The sequence below is a fragment of the Vigna unguiculata genome, chromosome 8, assembly GCF_004118075.2.
Source record: "Vigna unguiculata cultivar IT97K-499-35 chromosome 8, ASM411807v1, whole genome shotgun sequence".
Taxonomy (NCBI): Eukaryota; Viridiplantae; Streptophyta; class Magnoliopsida; order Fabales; family Fabaceae; genus Vigna; species Vigna unguiculata.
The window spans coordinates 34,810,038-34,824,917 of NC_040286.1; the positions used below are offsets into that span (position 1 = coordinate 34,810,038).

At 27.3% G+C, this 14,880-nt stretch overlaps 1 protein-coding gene across 1 annotated transcript; it reads right to left on the bottom strand.

The window, feature by feature from the left end:
- Positions 1–1,076: 1,076 nt before the first annotated feature.
- On the bottom strand, positions 1,077–5,548 carry LOC114193808 (probable inactive receptor kinase At5g10020). The gene is made up of 5 exons (XM_028083749.1): positions 5,197–5,548; positions 3,969–4,915; positions 2,059–3,582; positions 1,385–1,970; positions 1,077–1,269 (listed from the first exon to the last, which is right to left on the bottom strand). Exons 2-5 carry the CDS (start codon positions 4,867–4,869, stop codon positions 1,248–1,250), a joined length of 3,033 nt encoding a protein of 1,010 aa, XP_027939550.1. The 5' UTR covers positions 4,870–4,915; positions 5,197–5,548; the 3' UTR covers positions 1,077–1,247.
- Positions 5,549–14,880: the final 9,332 nt, after the last annotated feature.

A 14,880-nucleotide genomic window follows, 5' to 3' on the forward strand; every position in this document is an offset into this window, starting at 1 on the left:
ATAATTAAATTATAAAGGGGAAAGTTGGAATTATGAAATGTGGACACAAAAGAGGGGATCCCCTTTATATATAGTTATAGATTTACAATAAATAATTTTTTATTACTGTTTTTACCATTTCTTCATGACTTATACTTTAATTTTTAATCATCATCTTTATAATAATATTTATGAAATAAGTGAACATTTTAATTCTGATTAGAATCATCTACAATAATTATATAAAATAATTAAAAGAATAAAATGTTTTTATTTTTAGATGAGTTAACCCACTTCAATTTTATTTTTTACTTATCAAAATCAAATTTAGATGACTTATTTTTAACTTTTGGCAAGCATATTAAAAAATATTTTTTTTTTCAAAAAATATCATGTATTTCAAATTAATTACTCAATTAGAAAAATGCTTTTGATGAGTAAGTTCATTGACACCTAGAGCTCGGTGTGTATAATCCACAATATAAAAACTGAGAAAAAAAAATTAATCTCTTACAAAATAAAATTAATTTTCGTTGTGCATTTGTTCCAGATAGACAAAACTGTTTTCTTAAATTTATTGCTATGTTGTCATCTTTGCATATTACATCCAACTAAATTGTTTTCAGTAACGACAATTATTACCATCAATGTGACGTTAATTATTAAAATAAATGTAAGTGACTGTTTCTTTAGGATTAGAAGATTTAAAGGTTACTAAGAAAGATAATTACGTTTTTAAATTAAATTTTAACATTTATAAATATAAAATTAAATATATATATATATATATATATATATATATCATAATTTTTTTTTATATATTAGACATATAACTTTTTTACCTTAATGTTATTGATGAACCTCGTAAAATCATTTTTAACCGTAAATCTCTTTTGTATGATGTACATAATTAATCATTGGTCATATTAACGAACAAGGAAATCAAGCCTCTTTCGATGAATGTTTATAAGAAAATTAAAATGAAATGTTTAATTTTCTATTTATAAGAAAATGAAATGTACATAATTAATCATTGGTCAAATTACGTACAATTTCATAATCATAATCAAACACAAAAGGAAGAAAATTTAGTGTGAGTTTGGATCACAGCATTATGACAAAATGGTGAATTAACGTCTTCTAGCATTATCAATTATTACACAGAACAGTACAGCAAAAATCATCAATATACACAACCTGAAATTGAAGGGTTGAAAAAAATGAATGTCCTTTGACAAAGAATTTCGTTTCATATCCTCACTTGTTTGTTATAATGCCTGTTGTTGAATGCTGTCATCAAGGGACAAAAATTCAACAAAATTGAAAACCAACTTGAACAAATTCAACAAAATGATGATGACGATGATGTTAGTGGTTAAGGCTACGATATGATCAGCAACTCTACCTTATTATTGCTGATAGATCATCAGAGACAGTTTTCATGTCAGGTCTATCAGATGCTGGAAGGATGCATCTAAGAGCCACCTTTAGCATTTCATCAAGAATTTTTGAGTGTTTTTCCCCATTATGCTTCTCCACTAGAAACCTATCAAAGCACTGGCTTGAACGGTCTTGTTCAGCCAAAAACCTCACCCAATCAGTGAGGTCAACCACCCCTGGAATCCCAGATACTATTTCTCCAGAATTTCTTCCTGTTATGAGCTCTAACAAGACCACTCCAAATGCATACACATCACTTGTCAAGGAAGGGCATGGCTTGCTTGACCTAGCAAACTCCGGCGGCCGGTAGCCGAGTGCACCGGCATTCAGAACTTGCTCGGTAGTACCTGCAGCAGTGAGTATCCTGTGCAGGCTGTAGTCTGTGAGGAGAACATTTTTGTTGGGAGTTTCTAGCAAAATGTTTGTGGATTTGAGATTGCCATGAGGTATGGCTTTCTCATCATGTAAGAAATGTAGACATAGTGCCACCTCTATAGCCACTCTCAGCCTTTCATCTAGAGTTAAAGGATGGAGATTTGTTTTATCTACTTCTGCATAAAAGTAAAACAAGAAGAGTTAAACAAAACTGGGAAAGGCTAGGTTTAATGCTGCAATCAAAATATGAAGCTATGAGCTTACCATGGAGATAAATGTCAAGAGATTGTGCATTCATGAAATTTGATATGATGAGTTTCTCATGTTCCTTTGGTCCCAGATAGTAACCCTGAACAGAAACCAGGTTTGGATGCTTGATGGTCCCAAGTTTCTTTATTTCCCGAGCCAAATCCTTTTTTCCTTTGGTTATTCCTTCTCTTAGCCATTTGACAGCCAATGCATGACCAGAGTCAAGTGTTGCTTTGTAAAGTGTACCATGACAGCTCCTGCCAATAACTTCTGCTGGAGCACATGAAAGTTCTTCCGCAGTTAGTACCAAGGACCCATCAAATATATGCAAGTCTCCAACCAGTTTATCTGGAGATGATACTTGGAGGGAACCAGGATTCTCAAACTGGTGGCTTTTAGAAGATGAAGGATTTGAAGGTGACAAAATAGACATTGGGGAATACATTCCTTCCTCGGTTTTACCTAATTCACTACGGCCAAGACTCATAGGATTCTCTCCCACTGGATGAATGTTTCTTGCAGCATCAGAAGAGCCCCTTTGAGATGGTGGTAATGCTTCCAAATTTCTGTAAACTGCCTCTATATTTGATGTGAAATTACCCTCTTGAGTGATACCTCTAGCTTCATTTTGTTTTGAAGTCCTTTCTTTTTCATGATGAACCTTATAGTAAATTATTATGCCCACAAAAGCCATCACAAAAGCACCGGCAACCAAACATGCAATCAGGACAATCCTAGTGGCAGACCTTCTATGTAACCGATGTTCCCTCAAACCTAGGTTGGAAGCATCTTTTGGTGATGATTGCGAATGAGGAAACACCAGCATAGTATTTCCTGGATGAAATGCTGATTCAGGAAAATGCTTTAAGTTTTCAGGTACCACACCAGAAAAATTATTGAAGGACACATTTAATGCTCTCAACTCATCTGGAAGGTCATCAGGAATATTACCATCCAATTTGTTGTTGCATAAATTGAGATATACCAAATTGTGAAGCCTACTCATATTTGAAGGAAGAGGCCCACTCAAGTTGTTGTTTGAAAGATCAAGAAACACCAGACTAATATTTTCAGTAGAAACCAATGGAGTATTTGGAGGTTGAAATTGAATAGGAATTGATCCAGAAAACTTGTTGTTGGAGAGATTAAGATTAATCAATTTGGTTGAGTAAAAAAAGCTTGGTAGGAGGAACCCAGAAAGCTGGTTGAGGCTAAGATCAATCTCCTTCAGTTCTGGAAATGTTCCCAAAATTGGTGGGAGAAAGCCCTCTAACAAGTTATTGGATGCCTTAAGTTCAGTTAACCTTAAAAACTGAGAAGTTTCGTTTGCAAGCATTCCAATTAATGTGTTGGTACTTAACTGAACAACTTCCACATAGTTACCCCAATATCCAATCCTTGAGAAATTACCTGATAGTGTGTTATTACTAAAATCTATGACAGCACAGTGGCCTACCCTGTGAGGTAAGGGGCCAGACAACTTGTTTGAAGATAAATTAAGCTTCCTCAGAGTCACCGAGGTAATAATTCCAATGGGACCTACAGAGAAAGTTTAAGTTGTGATCAAAAGGGTAAGCAGAAACTCATTGAATAAGACGTTAGGAAGAGGATATGAAAATTATTTTATTTATTCCACAGAAGAACAATCCCCAAAGATACTTGAAAAGGGCACTAGAAAGATAGTTGCAGTTTCATATTTCAGTAACTAAACAGAAGCCTGACATGGGTTATTGGCAGTAGTTTTTAACAACCAAATCTTCATTTATGAATAAATTAGCATAACTGATAGCAACACAATGGGAGCAGACAACCAGTTCAATTGCATCTTACAGGTTTACAAACTATACATTTATATAAAAAATGCAAAAGCTTTAACCTTAAAGAAAGAAGACAGATACAATTTACACAGAAAACATAGATGGTACCTTGAAGCTTGTTTTGACTAAGATCCAGTTCGGATAACATCATTGAACTTTCCTTCAATAGAGCTTCTGGCAGCAAACCAGTGAGCTGGTTGAATGCAAGTCGAAGTATCCGAAGAGATACCACAAAAGTAAAGGAAGGTATATTACCCTCTAACTGATTATTACTAGCATCAAAAACCTCTAAATTGTCAAGGTATGGCATACCATCATGAGCAAATAACTCACCACTCAAGGAATTATGGCTAACATTTAAATATTGAATTGAGGAGAGAAAAGATTCATCCGCAAGTCCCAAGTCCAGTGCACCAGAGAACCTGTTGCTGCTTAAGTCAATATATAGTACACTTCCCATCTGATAAAAGATATGCATAATATCCCCAGAAAAGTTATTCATGTGCAAATCTACATACTTCAACTTCCCAAGTTTGTGAAACTCTATAGTAAGAGTGCCTCCAAGTTCATTAGAAGAAAGATTCAGATACACTAACTTCCGCAACTGAACAAAGTTAGAGAGTAACGGTCCATTAAACTTGTTGAGGGACAAATCAAGATATTCAAGTGATTCCATTGTAGTAGCATGTGAGAGTTCTCCAGTGAAGTGGTTGTTCACAGCTGACAAATTGCGAAGCATTGCAAGGCCACTAATTGCATGGAAATTAAAGTCACCAACCAAACCAGCATTGTCCAGAGTGATTGATATAACACTGCCTTTACTGCACCATATTCCATACCAGTTCCTTGGACATCCATCAGAATCTAAAGACTTGGGATTCCAGGAACTAAAAACTAATCCAGAAGGGTCATTCTGAATGCTTTTCTTAAATTCAAGGAGAGCATCAATATCTGAATTCCCCAATGCAATGGCCACCAACAACAATAGCATCAACCAGATAGCCAGCATGCCTTTCCTTGTAGCTCCTACTCCAACTATATGAGAGAATGTGCCACTGGAAGTGAGAGCAAAGGGGCCAGTGTAAACAAAAATTTGAAGGCAAAAGATTAATTTTAGAGAACCTTATTCTATAATATGTAACGCACATTGAAAATCACTTCTTGTTACTACAATTACGAATCTCAGGTGAAAAAGAGAGAAAGAAAAACCTTAAATGCATCACTAACAATAATGTAAGAATTATTAGACAAGTAACTTTTTCTTCTTGCTGCACAGTCATAATCCCCGCCCAACAAAAAAGGAAAAGAAAAAAGGTAAACAATGATGCATTCTTACCTCGTAATTCACAAGAAGTAAAGTTGAGTAATGAAGCATATACGCGTAACAGAAGCAACAATTGCTAACCAAGATGAGTAGAAGAACAAATTCAGAAGAAGGGAACCCCAGTAAGTTTCTGCAATGGTTCTGAGAAAATGAGGTTATAAATCTGAAGAAGGGGGTGAGTGGGGTGAAATGCAATGTGGCAAAGCAATGATTGAGGAAAAGTTATGATTTTGAGAGAAGGGTAGAAGCAGAATAGAATGTGGAAGAAGAAGAATGAGGAAAACATTAACTGAGAAACATGGTAGGTAGGTTGCTGTTTTATCATGTCATGATTAACAAAATCATATACAGAAAAATTGTATCTAACAGATATTATTCTTCCTTTTTTTTATAACTTTTTCAGTAATCATTATTTATTTTTCTCACATTGCTTTAAATAAGAAGAAAAGTGAATTCAGTAGAACAGAAGAAGAAGAAGAAAAAAGTGATATAAAAGTATAATTTTTGAGTGAGAAAAGGTTTGTTGTGTGTGAGACAAGGTGTGTTTTTGTCTCTGATACAAATGTAGTATGAGACATCGTTAGCTGCACCTTTGACTCTATGATGTGTTTGGTTTTGTTCCGAAGAATCACATTAATGCGAAAATCATGTGAAATTTCATAGAAAAAATAAGTAATTATACGTGTTATTACTCAAGTACATCACAATCACAATCACTTTTAACCACAACTTTCTAAGCATCCAATGCAAAAGCGCGTCTTGTCATTTTCAGCGCTAACTATTTTGTGTCCCACGTTTTATCAAAAGAAAAAAAAAACAAAAACAAAATTGTATTATCCCATTCTCACTGTTCTTTTATTTAATCATAGAAAACCTGCTTATTAAACCTCACTATTTTTAATATCTTTTATAACACATTTCTTAAAAAATCACGGTCAAATAAAAATGAAATAAAATTATAATATATATAAGTAAATAAAATATCATCTCATAAATTAATTTTAGATTTAAATATATCTTTATCTATTATTACCAAAGTAAAATACAACTTTGGTTTGAATATCGATATTTCAATTATTAGAATGAAGTACAAAATTTGTATCTTTTATTATAATTAAAACTATGCATTTTGTTTGGAATGTTATAATTTAAATACAAAAAAATCATTGTGTTAATGTATTTATGAATATTATGTAAAAGTTTATCTAAACATAGCTTAATTAAGTACTTGATGAATGTTTGTTCCTTGAGAACATATATGTTTCATGTTTACAATTTCGAAGAATTATTCGAGGACTTTATTATTTAAAGATTAATTTGGATTGGGTGATTTGTTAACAGATAGAGGGGGAGAAAAAGTATAAATATGATGCAAGAAATCGTGTTCATAAAAAATAAGGAAAAGAAAAACCTGGAAGAAGTAAGAAAATGAATTAAAATAAGATATAGAACTCTTTTTATTATTTTAACAAACTATTTTAAGTGATTTTTCATAAATTACTTAGAGCATCTTCATTTAACGAGTTCCTTAATTTGATAAACTTAAATATTAAAAAATTACTATATTATACACCCGATTCCTTTATTTAAGAAAAAATTATTGTTTAAAAGACAATTTTGTTATAGTAAAAGCATACATTTTTAAATAAATCTAAATAAATTCACAGAAAACAAATATTTGAAACGTGATTAAGTAAAATAATGTATATAATAATATTTTTTGTTACGAAAGTATGAGTTTTCTAATACCTTTTAAAACTTTAATGTGTTTTTAAAAATTGCGTGTTACTGACAAAATATTTAGGAAACTCTTGCTGAAAAGAATAAAAATATTAAAATTTATATTATAATACTTTTAGCAAAATATTTTCTTTTATATCTTTTGGCCTATTTTTTAGGTGGCTCCCACCACATTGGAAAAGTCAAATGTGCAATAATTTATTTGTATATTATACTATTTTCTTTCTTTATTTCGAGCAGAAGCATTTAAAGGATTTATTATCTGTACTCATAAACCTCAACTTTTTTCTAGTTTTAAGTATACATTTTATCAATTACTTTCTATTTCATTAAATATTTAATTTAGTTTTAAATTTTGAATGTGAAGAAATTTAAATTTAAATATTAACTATTTGATTTGGATTACTTCATACTAAACAACCTTTCTTATTTTCCAATCGTAGATCGAATATATGAAAAAATTATTGATTTTTACAATAATATATGAAAAGATAAATTTTGTAATAAATAAATATTTTTAAACGAACTAGATCTCGAGGAAATAGAGAAGAAACATATAGTCAACGATCTACTTGACCTCTCTTCTGGCACCACAATCGAGACAATTAATTTTTTAGGGTAAATCCCAAAATTCTTCATGGGCTTTCGGCCCAATTTCTTTATCTTGCAATCAGCCCAATCCTAGTTAATAATAAAACAAAAAGAAAAAGGGGAAATATTATCCGTATGAAACAATTTGTCGTTACTATAATGAAAAAAGGAATATATAAAAATTAAAACAATTTTGGTTGTAGTTTTTATTTGATTGTAAAAAAATCAAAATCAAAACATTTATATTGTGGTTTTTGTAAAAAAAAAAAAATTCAAATAAAAAATAAAGATATTAATACCTTTGAAGAGATCTAAAACATGTTATCCGTTATTGTTCACCTAAAAGTAATACTATGTTAAATGCCCTGCACTTCCACACGTTTTGAAAAATATTTTCTCTAAAGAAAAAAACTTTTGGCTCCTATACCACACGTGTGAACATTGAAAAAAAGAATAAAAATGAAAAGTGACACTTAGGCAATATAAAAAATAGTAAAAAAATTGAGTTAATATATCATTTTTCTTACTTATATATACTATCCAAGGTTTAACTAAATGAAAGATCAATAATTAAACAGATATAAGTTAAATTACATACATCCTTAAGTGATTGACACTGACATATTATGCAGACGAACATTTATAACTTTTGATAATCTAACTTTTATTATTTTTAGTTTAACTTTTTAGGAATAACTCAGAAGTTAACTTTATCTCGGAATGAATTCTAAATATAGAAAAAAGGCATAACATTTTTAGTACATGAATTCTAAATGATTTTTTTTATCAAATTATTCATAAATATTATTATATAATGTGAAGGAAATATTATTGTATTTCTTTTAGTTTAAACGTATAAGTTACTGTTCCGGGCCAACCAACGCCCACTATAGCCCAAAATTTCAATTAAATTGGCCCATGAAATATAGAGTTCAGCAGCCTGCAAGTCTGGGGAGCTTATTTCCCACCTCCAAAAAAATTTAAATTTCCTATAATACTCCTCCGAACCTTTTGACTTTTAAACGGTAAAATTCTTTCATATTTTGAAATCCGGTAAAATTCTTAACCGGCTTTCAAAATCCGGTAAAATCCTTAACCGGCTTTCGAAATCCGGTGAATAGTGTCAAAAAAATTTGAAAATCCGGTGCATAGTGTCAAAAAAATTTGAAATTGTGAATCGGCATTTGAAATCCGGTTAAGTGATTTAACATAATTCAAATTTCATTTTCATTGTATACCGGTATTCAAAGTCCGGTTATTGAATTGTCTACCAGCATTCGAAGTCCGGTTGAACCTTTAACGAAATTCTAAATCAATTTTTTTTTTAAAACAACATTCATAGTACAGTTGGTGATTTTAATTTTCTTATTTTCTTATTTGATTTTTTATAAGATTTAACTTCAATTGTTTTATAATTTATGTATTAATTATTTAATTTTAAATTATTTATATTTTATATAAGTACATTAAATAAATTTTTATTAATTTAATTTTTGTAGTTATTTTTACTTTATTAATTTTTAATTAATAGTGATAAATTTTTATTTAAAATATTTGCCGTTATAATATCTAGATTAATTTTATTTAATTATTTTCAAATTATTTTTATTTATTTATTATTTGTTAGCTTTTAATGTTTTTATTTATTTATTTTATTTATTTATAAGATTTAATTTTAATTTGTTTATATTTATATATTAATTATTTAATTTTAATTTTAGATTGTTTACATTATATATAACTACATTAAATAAAATTATATACCGGTAATGGAAGTAGGGTTCAGTAAATTATTTTTTTATTTAAAGTTTATATTTATATAGCATTCGAATTTCGTTAGTTTAACTTTTTTTAATTTATTTTACATATAAAATTAAAAAAAATGAATACAAAAAATTGTAGAAAACAAATAATATTAAAAGTTTATTTTTTAATTTATTAAACAAATAAAAAACTCATTCATCAAATAAATAAAACTTTAAAAAAGTGTAGAAAATAATTAATACAAAATATCACAAATAACAAAAATTACAAAACAATAAAGCAATAAAATGAATAAAAAAGTAACAAATTAAAACAAAAATAATAAAGATAAATAAATAAAAGCTCAAGTTCAGAACTAAAAAAATAATAAATATTAATAAAATATATTATAATAAAACAACAACTTAATAATATTAATATAATTGAAAATAAATCTTATATGCAAAATAAATTAAAAAAATTAAATGGACTTAACCGGATTTCGAATTCCGTTAAATCACTTAACCGGACTTCAAATGCTGTCAAATGCTGGTTGACATTATTCACCGGATTTCGAAAGCTGGTTAAGGATTTTACCGGATTTCGAAAGCTGGTTAAGGATTTTACCGGATTTCAAAATATAAGAGAATTTTATCGCTTAAAAGTCAAAAGGCTCAGAGAGGTATTATAGGAAATTTAAATTTGTTTGGAGATGCAGTAGAACTCTTTGGAGGTGCAGGAAGAAACCCCCGCAAGTCTGTTAAATAAAGGATTTTACTTCGAGAACCCATACAATTTCTTCACGTATCCCAAAAATGTTTTAACTGACCATTTTATTCTCTAAAAAAAAAGACTTCTGGACTATATGTTTCGGAAACCTTCCAGAACAAGTTTTTCAGAACAGATTTCCTGAAATTTTAGAATAAGATTTCTTGAACAAAAATTTTGAAACAGAATTTTTGGAATCAGATTTCGAAAACAAAATATCTGGAATTAACTTTTTGTTGTAATGCATGAAATACATACTTAAAAAGTTTTCCGGAAAAATAAAATGAAATAAACTTTCCAAAATATATATATATATATATATATATATATATATATATATATATATATATTATATAATATCTTCCTAAATGAATTTTTTGAAATGTTCATATCCTGTATTATTTAATATTTAAAAACGGTTGATCATTTTTGGTATTTTATTAATCCTTTTTTACCAGGACATAATGTCAGGTTTCCGAAACTGTACCTATACTCCCTCTATCTATTTTACGTTTCTATCTTTCTGTCTCGTAATAAATACATAATTAGATTAACTAAAATTATAATACAACAAAGGATTAAATATGATTTTTTTTCTTGCTTTTTAGTCAATTTTGAAATTAGTCTTGAAACTCTGGACTAATTTAGTATTTATCTTTTGAAATACGTGAATTTAGTTTTTTTAATCAAATTTTGTTAGGTTTATTTGATGTTTCGTACGTATTTCATGACTGTATTTGAGTTGTTTATACTATTTGACATATTTTTGCTTTAATATTAGGTCAAATACTATTATGAATCGCGTTTAAAATATCTAATAAATATAACAAAATTTGGTTAAAAAGACTAAATTCACATATTTCAAAAGATGAAGGACTAAATTGATTTAAAGTTTTAAAATAAACTAATTTCAAAATTTGCTAAGGAATTAAAACATATTTAACCCTAAGATTAAATAACGAGTAATGTTTATATATTGAATTTTGTAAACAATAATAAATGAAAAAAGAATTAAAGGAGAAGAAGAATGAGTGAGGAAGAAAGTAAGTGAAAAAGTGAAAGGAAAAGAAGTAGATGGATAATACAAAAAGGAGTTTATTTAGACTTTATGCAAGGGTTGCCATTAACATCTATGGTGAATTGAAACTAAAATGGTGCCACTTATGATATTCGGAAAAGTGGGGTGCATGAGTGCTTAATCTACAATGTCACATCACAATGTGCAGAAGAAAAAAAAAGCACCTTTGGTGCTACCACGACCCCACTTCAATTTCTTTATGCTAAAGTGAATTTTATGCCTTCAATAATTCACCGTCGTCAAAATTTCCTTACTTTCATCCACAACGGTTAATAATTTTAGTATGAGTTTAATGTCTATTTATTAAAAAATTATAAGGATACGGGACTGCAGGTGCAAATTAAAGAGGTGCGGCAAGAAACGACCCTCAAACTAATTAAAAGCCCAAATCAGGCCCAACTACTTAGTATCCAAATCCATTTGAGGTTATGAAGTTTCTTACGATGTTATAAGTATGTAAATATTGCATTCGTTATGTATTTATTTGTTGTTGATTAAAAAAAGTTAATTAAATTTTTTAAATTATTCTATACACTTGTATTAGCGTACAAGATACTCCTTTTTTACCCATCTAACCTCACAATAAAGTTTATCAGTGATTCAATTTATTAATACTAGTGTATACAACAATGTTAGTGTATACACATTTTTTAAATATACGTGATAATACAATGTTATTAATTTAATATATACAATAAAATTATATTTACTAAAAAATAAAATGAAATATATCAAAAAAGATGAGATAATAACTGTTGATAAATAAATAAATAAAAAAGAATAAAAATAGACGATTTTATAATAAAATTTATAAAAATAATGGTTAATTTTTAAAAATTTAATAAATAATTATATTTTAAAAGATAAAATTAATATTTTGAAATATGAACATAAAAGATGAAATTTTTTTTATATATTGTTGATACTTATCAAACACATTCTATTTAGATAGAGACTTGCAACATACTAATATAATAAAAAATGCAGCACTCAATATTGGAAATTAAATATTGCACATTAACTTTAAAATTGCAACACTGTATCATTGTCATAACTAATTACTATTATATATCATTATTTATGATTGAGTAATATATTAGGACCAATCATATAAATAAACATATAATAATAATATGTTTACCTTAATTAAAATTTCAAAATTTATTTGTTTAAGTACAAATTCTAAAATTATGAATGAACGTGTCAGACGTTCACTACTTACAGTCTAGGTTGTCAGGATATTACAAATAAACATATAATAATAATAATAATAATAATAATTATTATTATTATTATTATTATTCACAACCTAATAATAATAAAAATTTATTCTAATTATCAATTAGCTTTTTTTATATTACTATTTATATTTTGTAATAAATTTTTTATAATCTTTTGAGATCAAAACAAAGATTTGTAAAACATGATACAAATAATAAAAAATGTAAAAGTAATGATTTTATATTGTATGAGTTAATGATTTTTAAATTTAATTGAGATTATACTTTTATTTAATTTATAAAATTTTGTGATTAAATAAATTTTTATTAATAAGTAAAATTTTATTTTGATTAACGGTAATAATATTTTTAACTAAAATTAACCAAGACTTTATTTTGATTAATTAAATTTCTACTTGGTGAGGAAGCAAATAAATAAACATGATGACAAAATAAAAATTGATTCACAATGTATTTTGATTAAATTTATTTTGAAAAATAAGCTTTGGTTGAATTTACTTTGAATAATCTAAATGGTATAATTTTTAATTGACAGTGTATTTTGATTAAAAGTGAAAACATCAACAAATTAATTGATATATAATTTGATTGTTTTGAAAAACCTACAACCATGATTAATTTAACATAAACATTTAGATAAACTATAATAAATTTATGAATCTATTTTGGAAGAACAATGGAATGAACCTATTTCAATATCGTTGTTTTAAAGATCTTTTATTAATTTGTTATTTCATTTATTGTTGTCAAATTTGCCTTTATATTTTTTCATATCATTCTTATTTATTAATTTTAATTTTCAATAAGCTATATCCTTACTTTTATCTGTTATGATTTGTATTGTGTTTTAGTAATGTTTGTGTAGTTACTTTTAAGAATTGTTTTTCTTCTTGTTGGAAACAACTTAGGATTTGCTTTATTACATCTAATTGATTTAACTATTGATTTGACCTTATTAAAGTTGTTTGAGTTGGATTGTGTTAATTCCATAGAATCAATGACAACTTATTAAATTATTAAATTTTAAGGGTACAAACTTTTATTTATGTTGAGTTTATGCTTTAGAGCATTCTTTGAGAAGGACTTTCAAAAGTTCTGGTTGAAAAATTATTATTCTTTAGTTTGTCATGATTTTTTGGATTAACAAAGGGTTCCTTGGAGTCTTAGAGGTAGATGATGTAGGTGTTTTGATTTTTGTCCGCATATACAGTTCAAATTTTTTTATGTTTTTCATTCATAATGATTTTATGTTTTATCTCTTTATATTTATTTATATTTTTTTTTCATGTATAATTTGTTTATGTCTCATAAAGTATATTTTTATCATAGATTTGATATGGTCTCATGCTTTATATTTTTTTATTTTATTTTTTTCTTTTAATAAATTTTCATATAATAACAAATGATGGATAAACTTGCACTAACATAAATGAAATGTTAAATTTCATAATAATATTTGATATATCTTATATAGAATTAGTATCCATACTCCCCGATTACTTAATAATAATTTCATTAATTGTTCTTTTTGTTTAATTATTTTTATTATTATTAATAGATTATCCGGAAAAATATTATACATAATTGATAAAATAGATACATAATTTAGCTTAAAAGTAAAGTACAACTTTCTAAAATAATTTAAAGACGAAAAATACATTTAATATTTTTTTTATCGAAGTCTTTTCAAATATAGGTTCATTATTCATTTATAATTATGGTTTACATGGAATATTGATTAGAGATAATCTTATAAAAAAGTTATCATTTTATTACTCACTTTATTAATTTTCTTTCTTATTCGTACCTTATTTTTTCGATTATAATTACCCAATTAAAATTTAAATAAAACGTGTGGTGCCATGTTTTGTTGGCCTACCATTTAGGTGGCAAGTTTAGTACACGTCAATACATCAATAGATTTTTTAAAAGATTTTTGTTTAATGCATCAATATTCCTTTTATTAATGAATCCATGATATGTGGTTGGAATCAAACGATTTATGCTCACATGTTGTAAGGAATGATATAAGTGGTACAAAAATTGTATTCAATTTCTGTCAAGTGCAAGAACTTGTTATAAATTTTCTAATTGAATTAGTATTTGATTAATATGTCGGAGGATAAAAAAATAATCTTATAATATGCAAGGTTGCATAATTAATCACGTTTTCTTATGTTGTGATATAACATCATTAAGAAGAAACCAGAAAAAAAGTTACACACACAAAAATATCCTACAATAAAACAAACCATAGTTAGGCTTGCATAGGACATCTAACTAACAAATCATTATTTTTAGTAAATGACCAATCCATGTTTGAAAATTTAGTTTTCTCTTGAAATAATAGTTAGATATACAAATTAATCAAAAACTTAATTAACTTTGATCCATAATTTTAGGAGTGAGACTAGGACTAAATAACCCAAATTTAAAACGCATAAAACATGAAATATACATTGTCCCTATATGAAAAGTGAAAATTAACAATTTCAAATACTTTTTTTCTTAATCTCATCTTAAAATCAAATATCA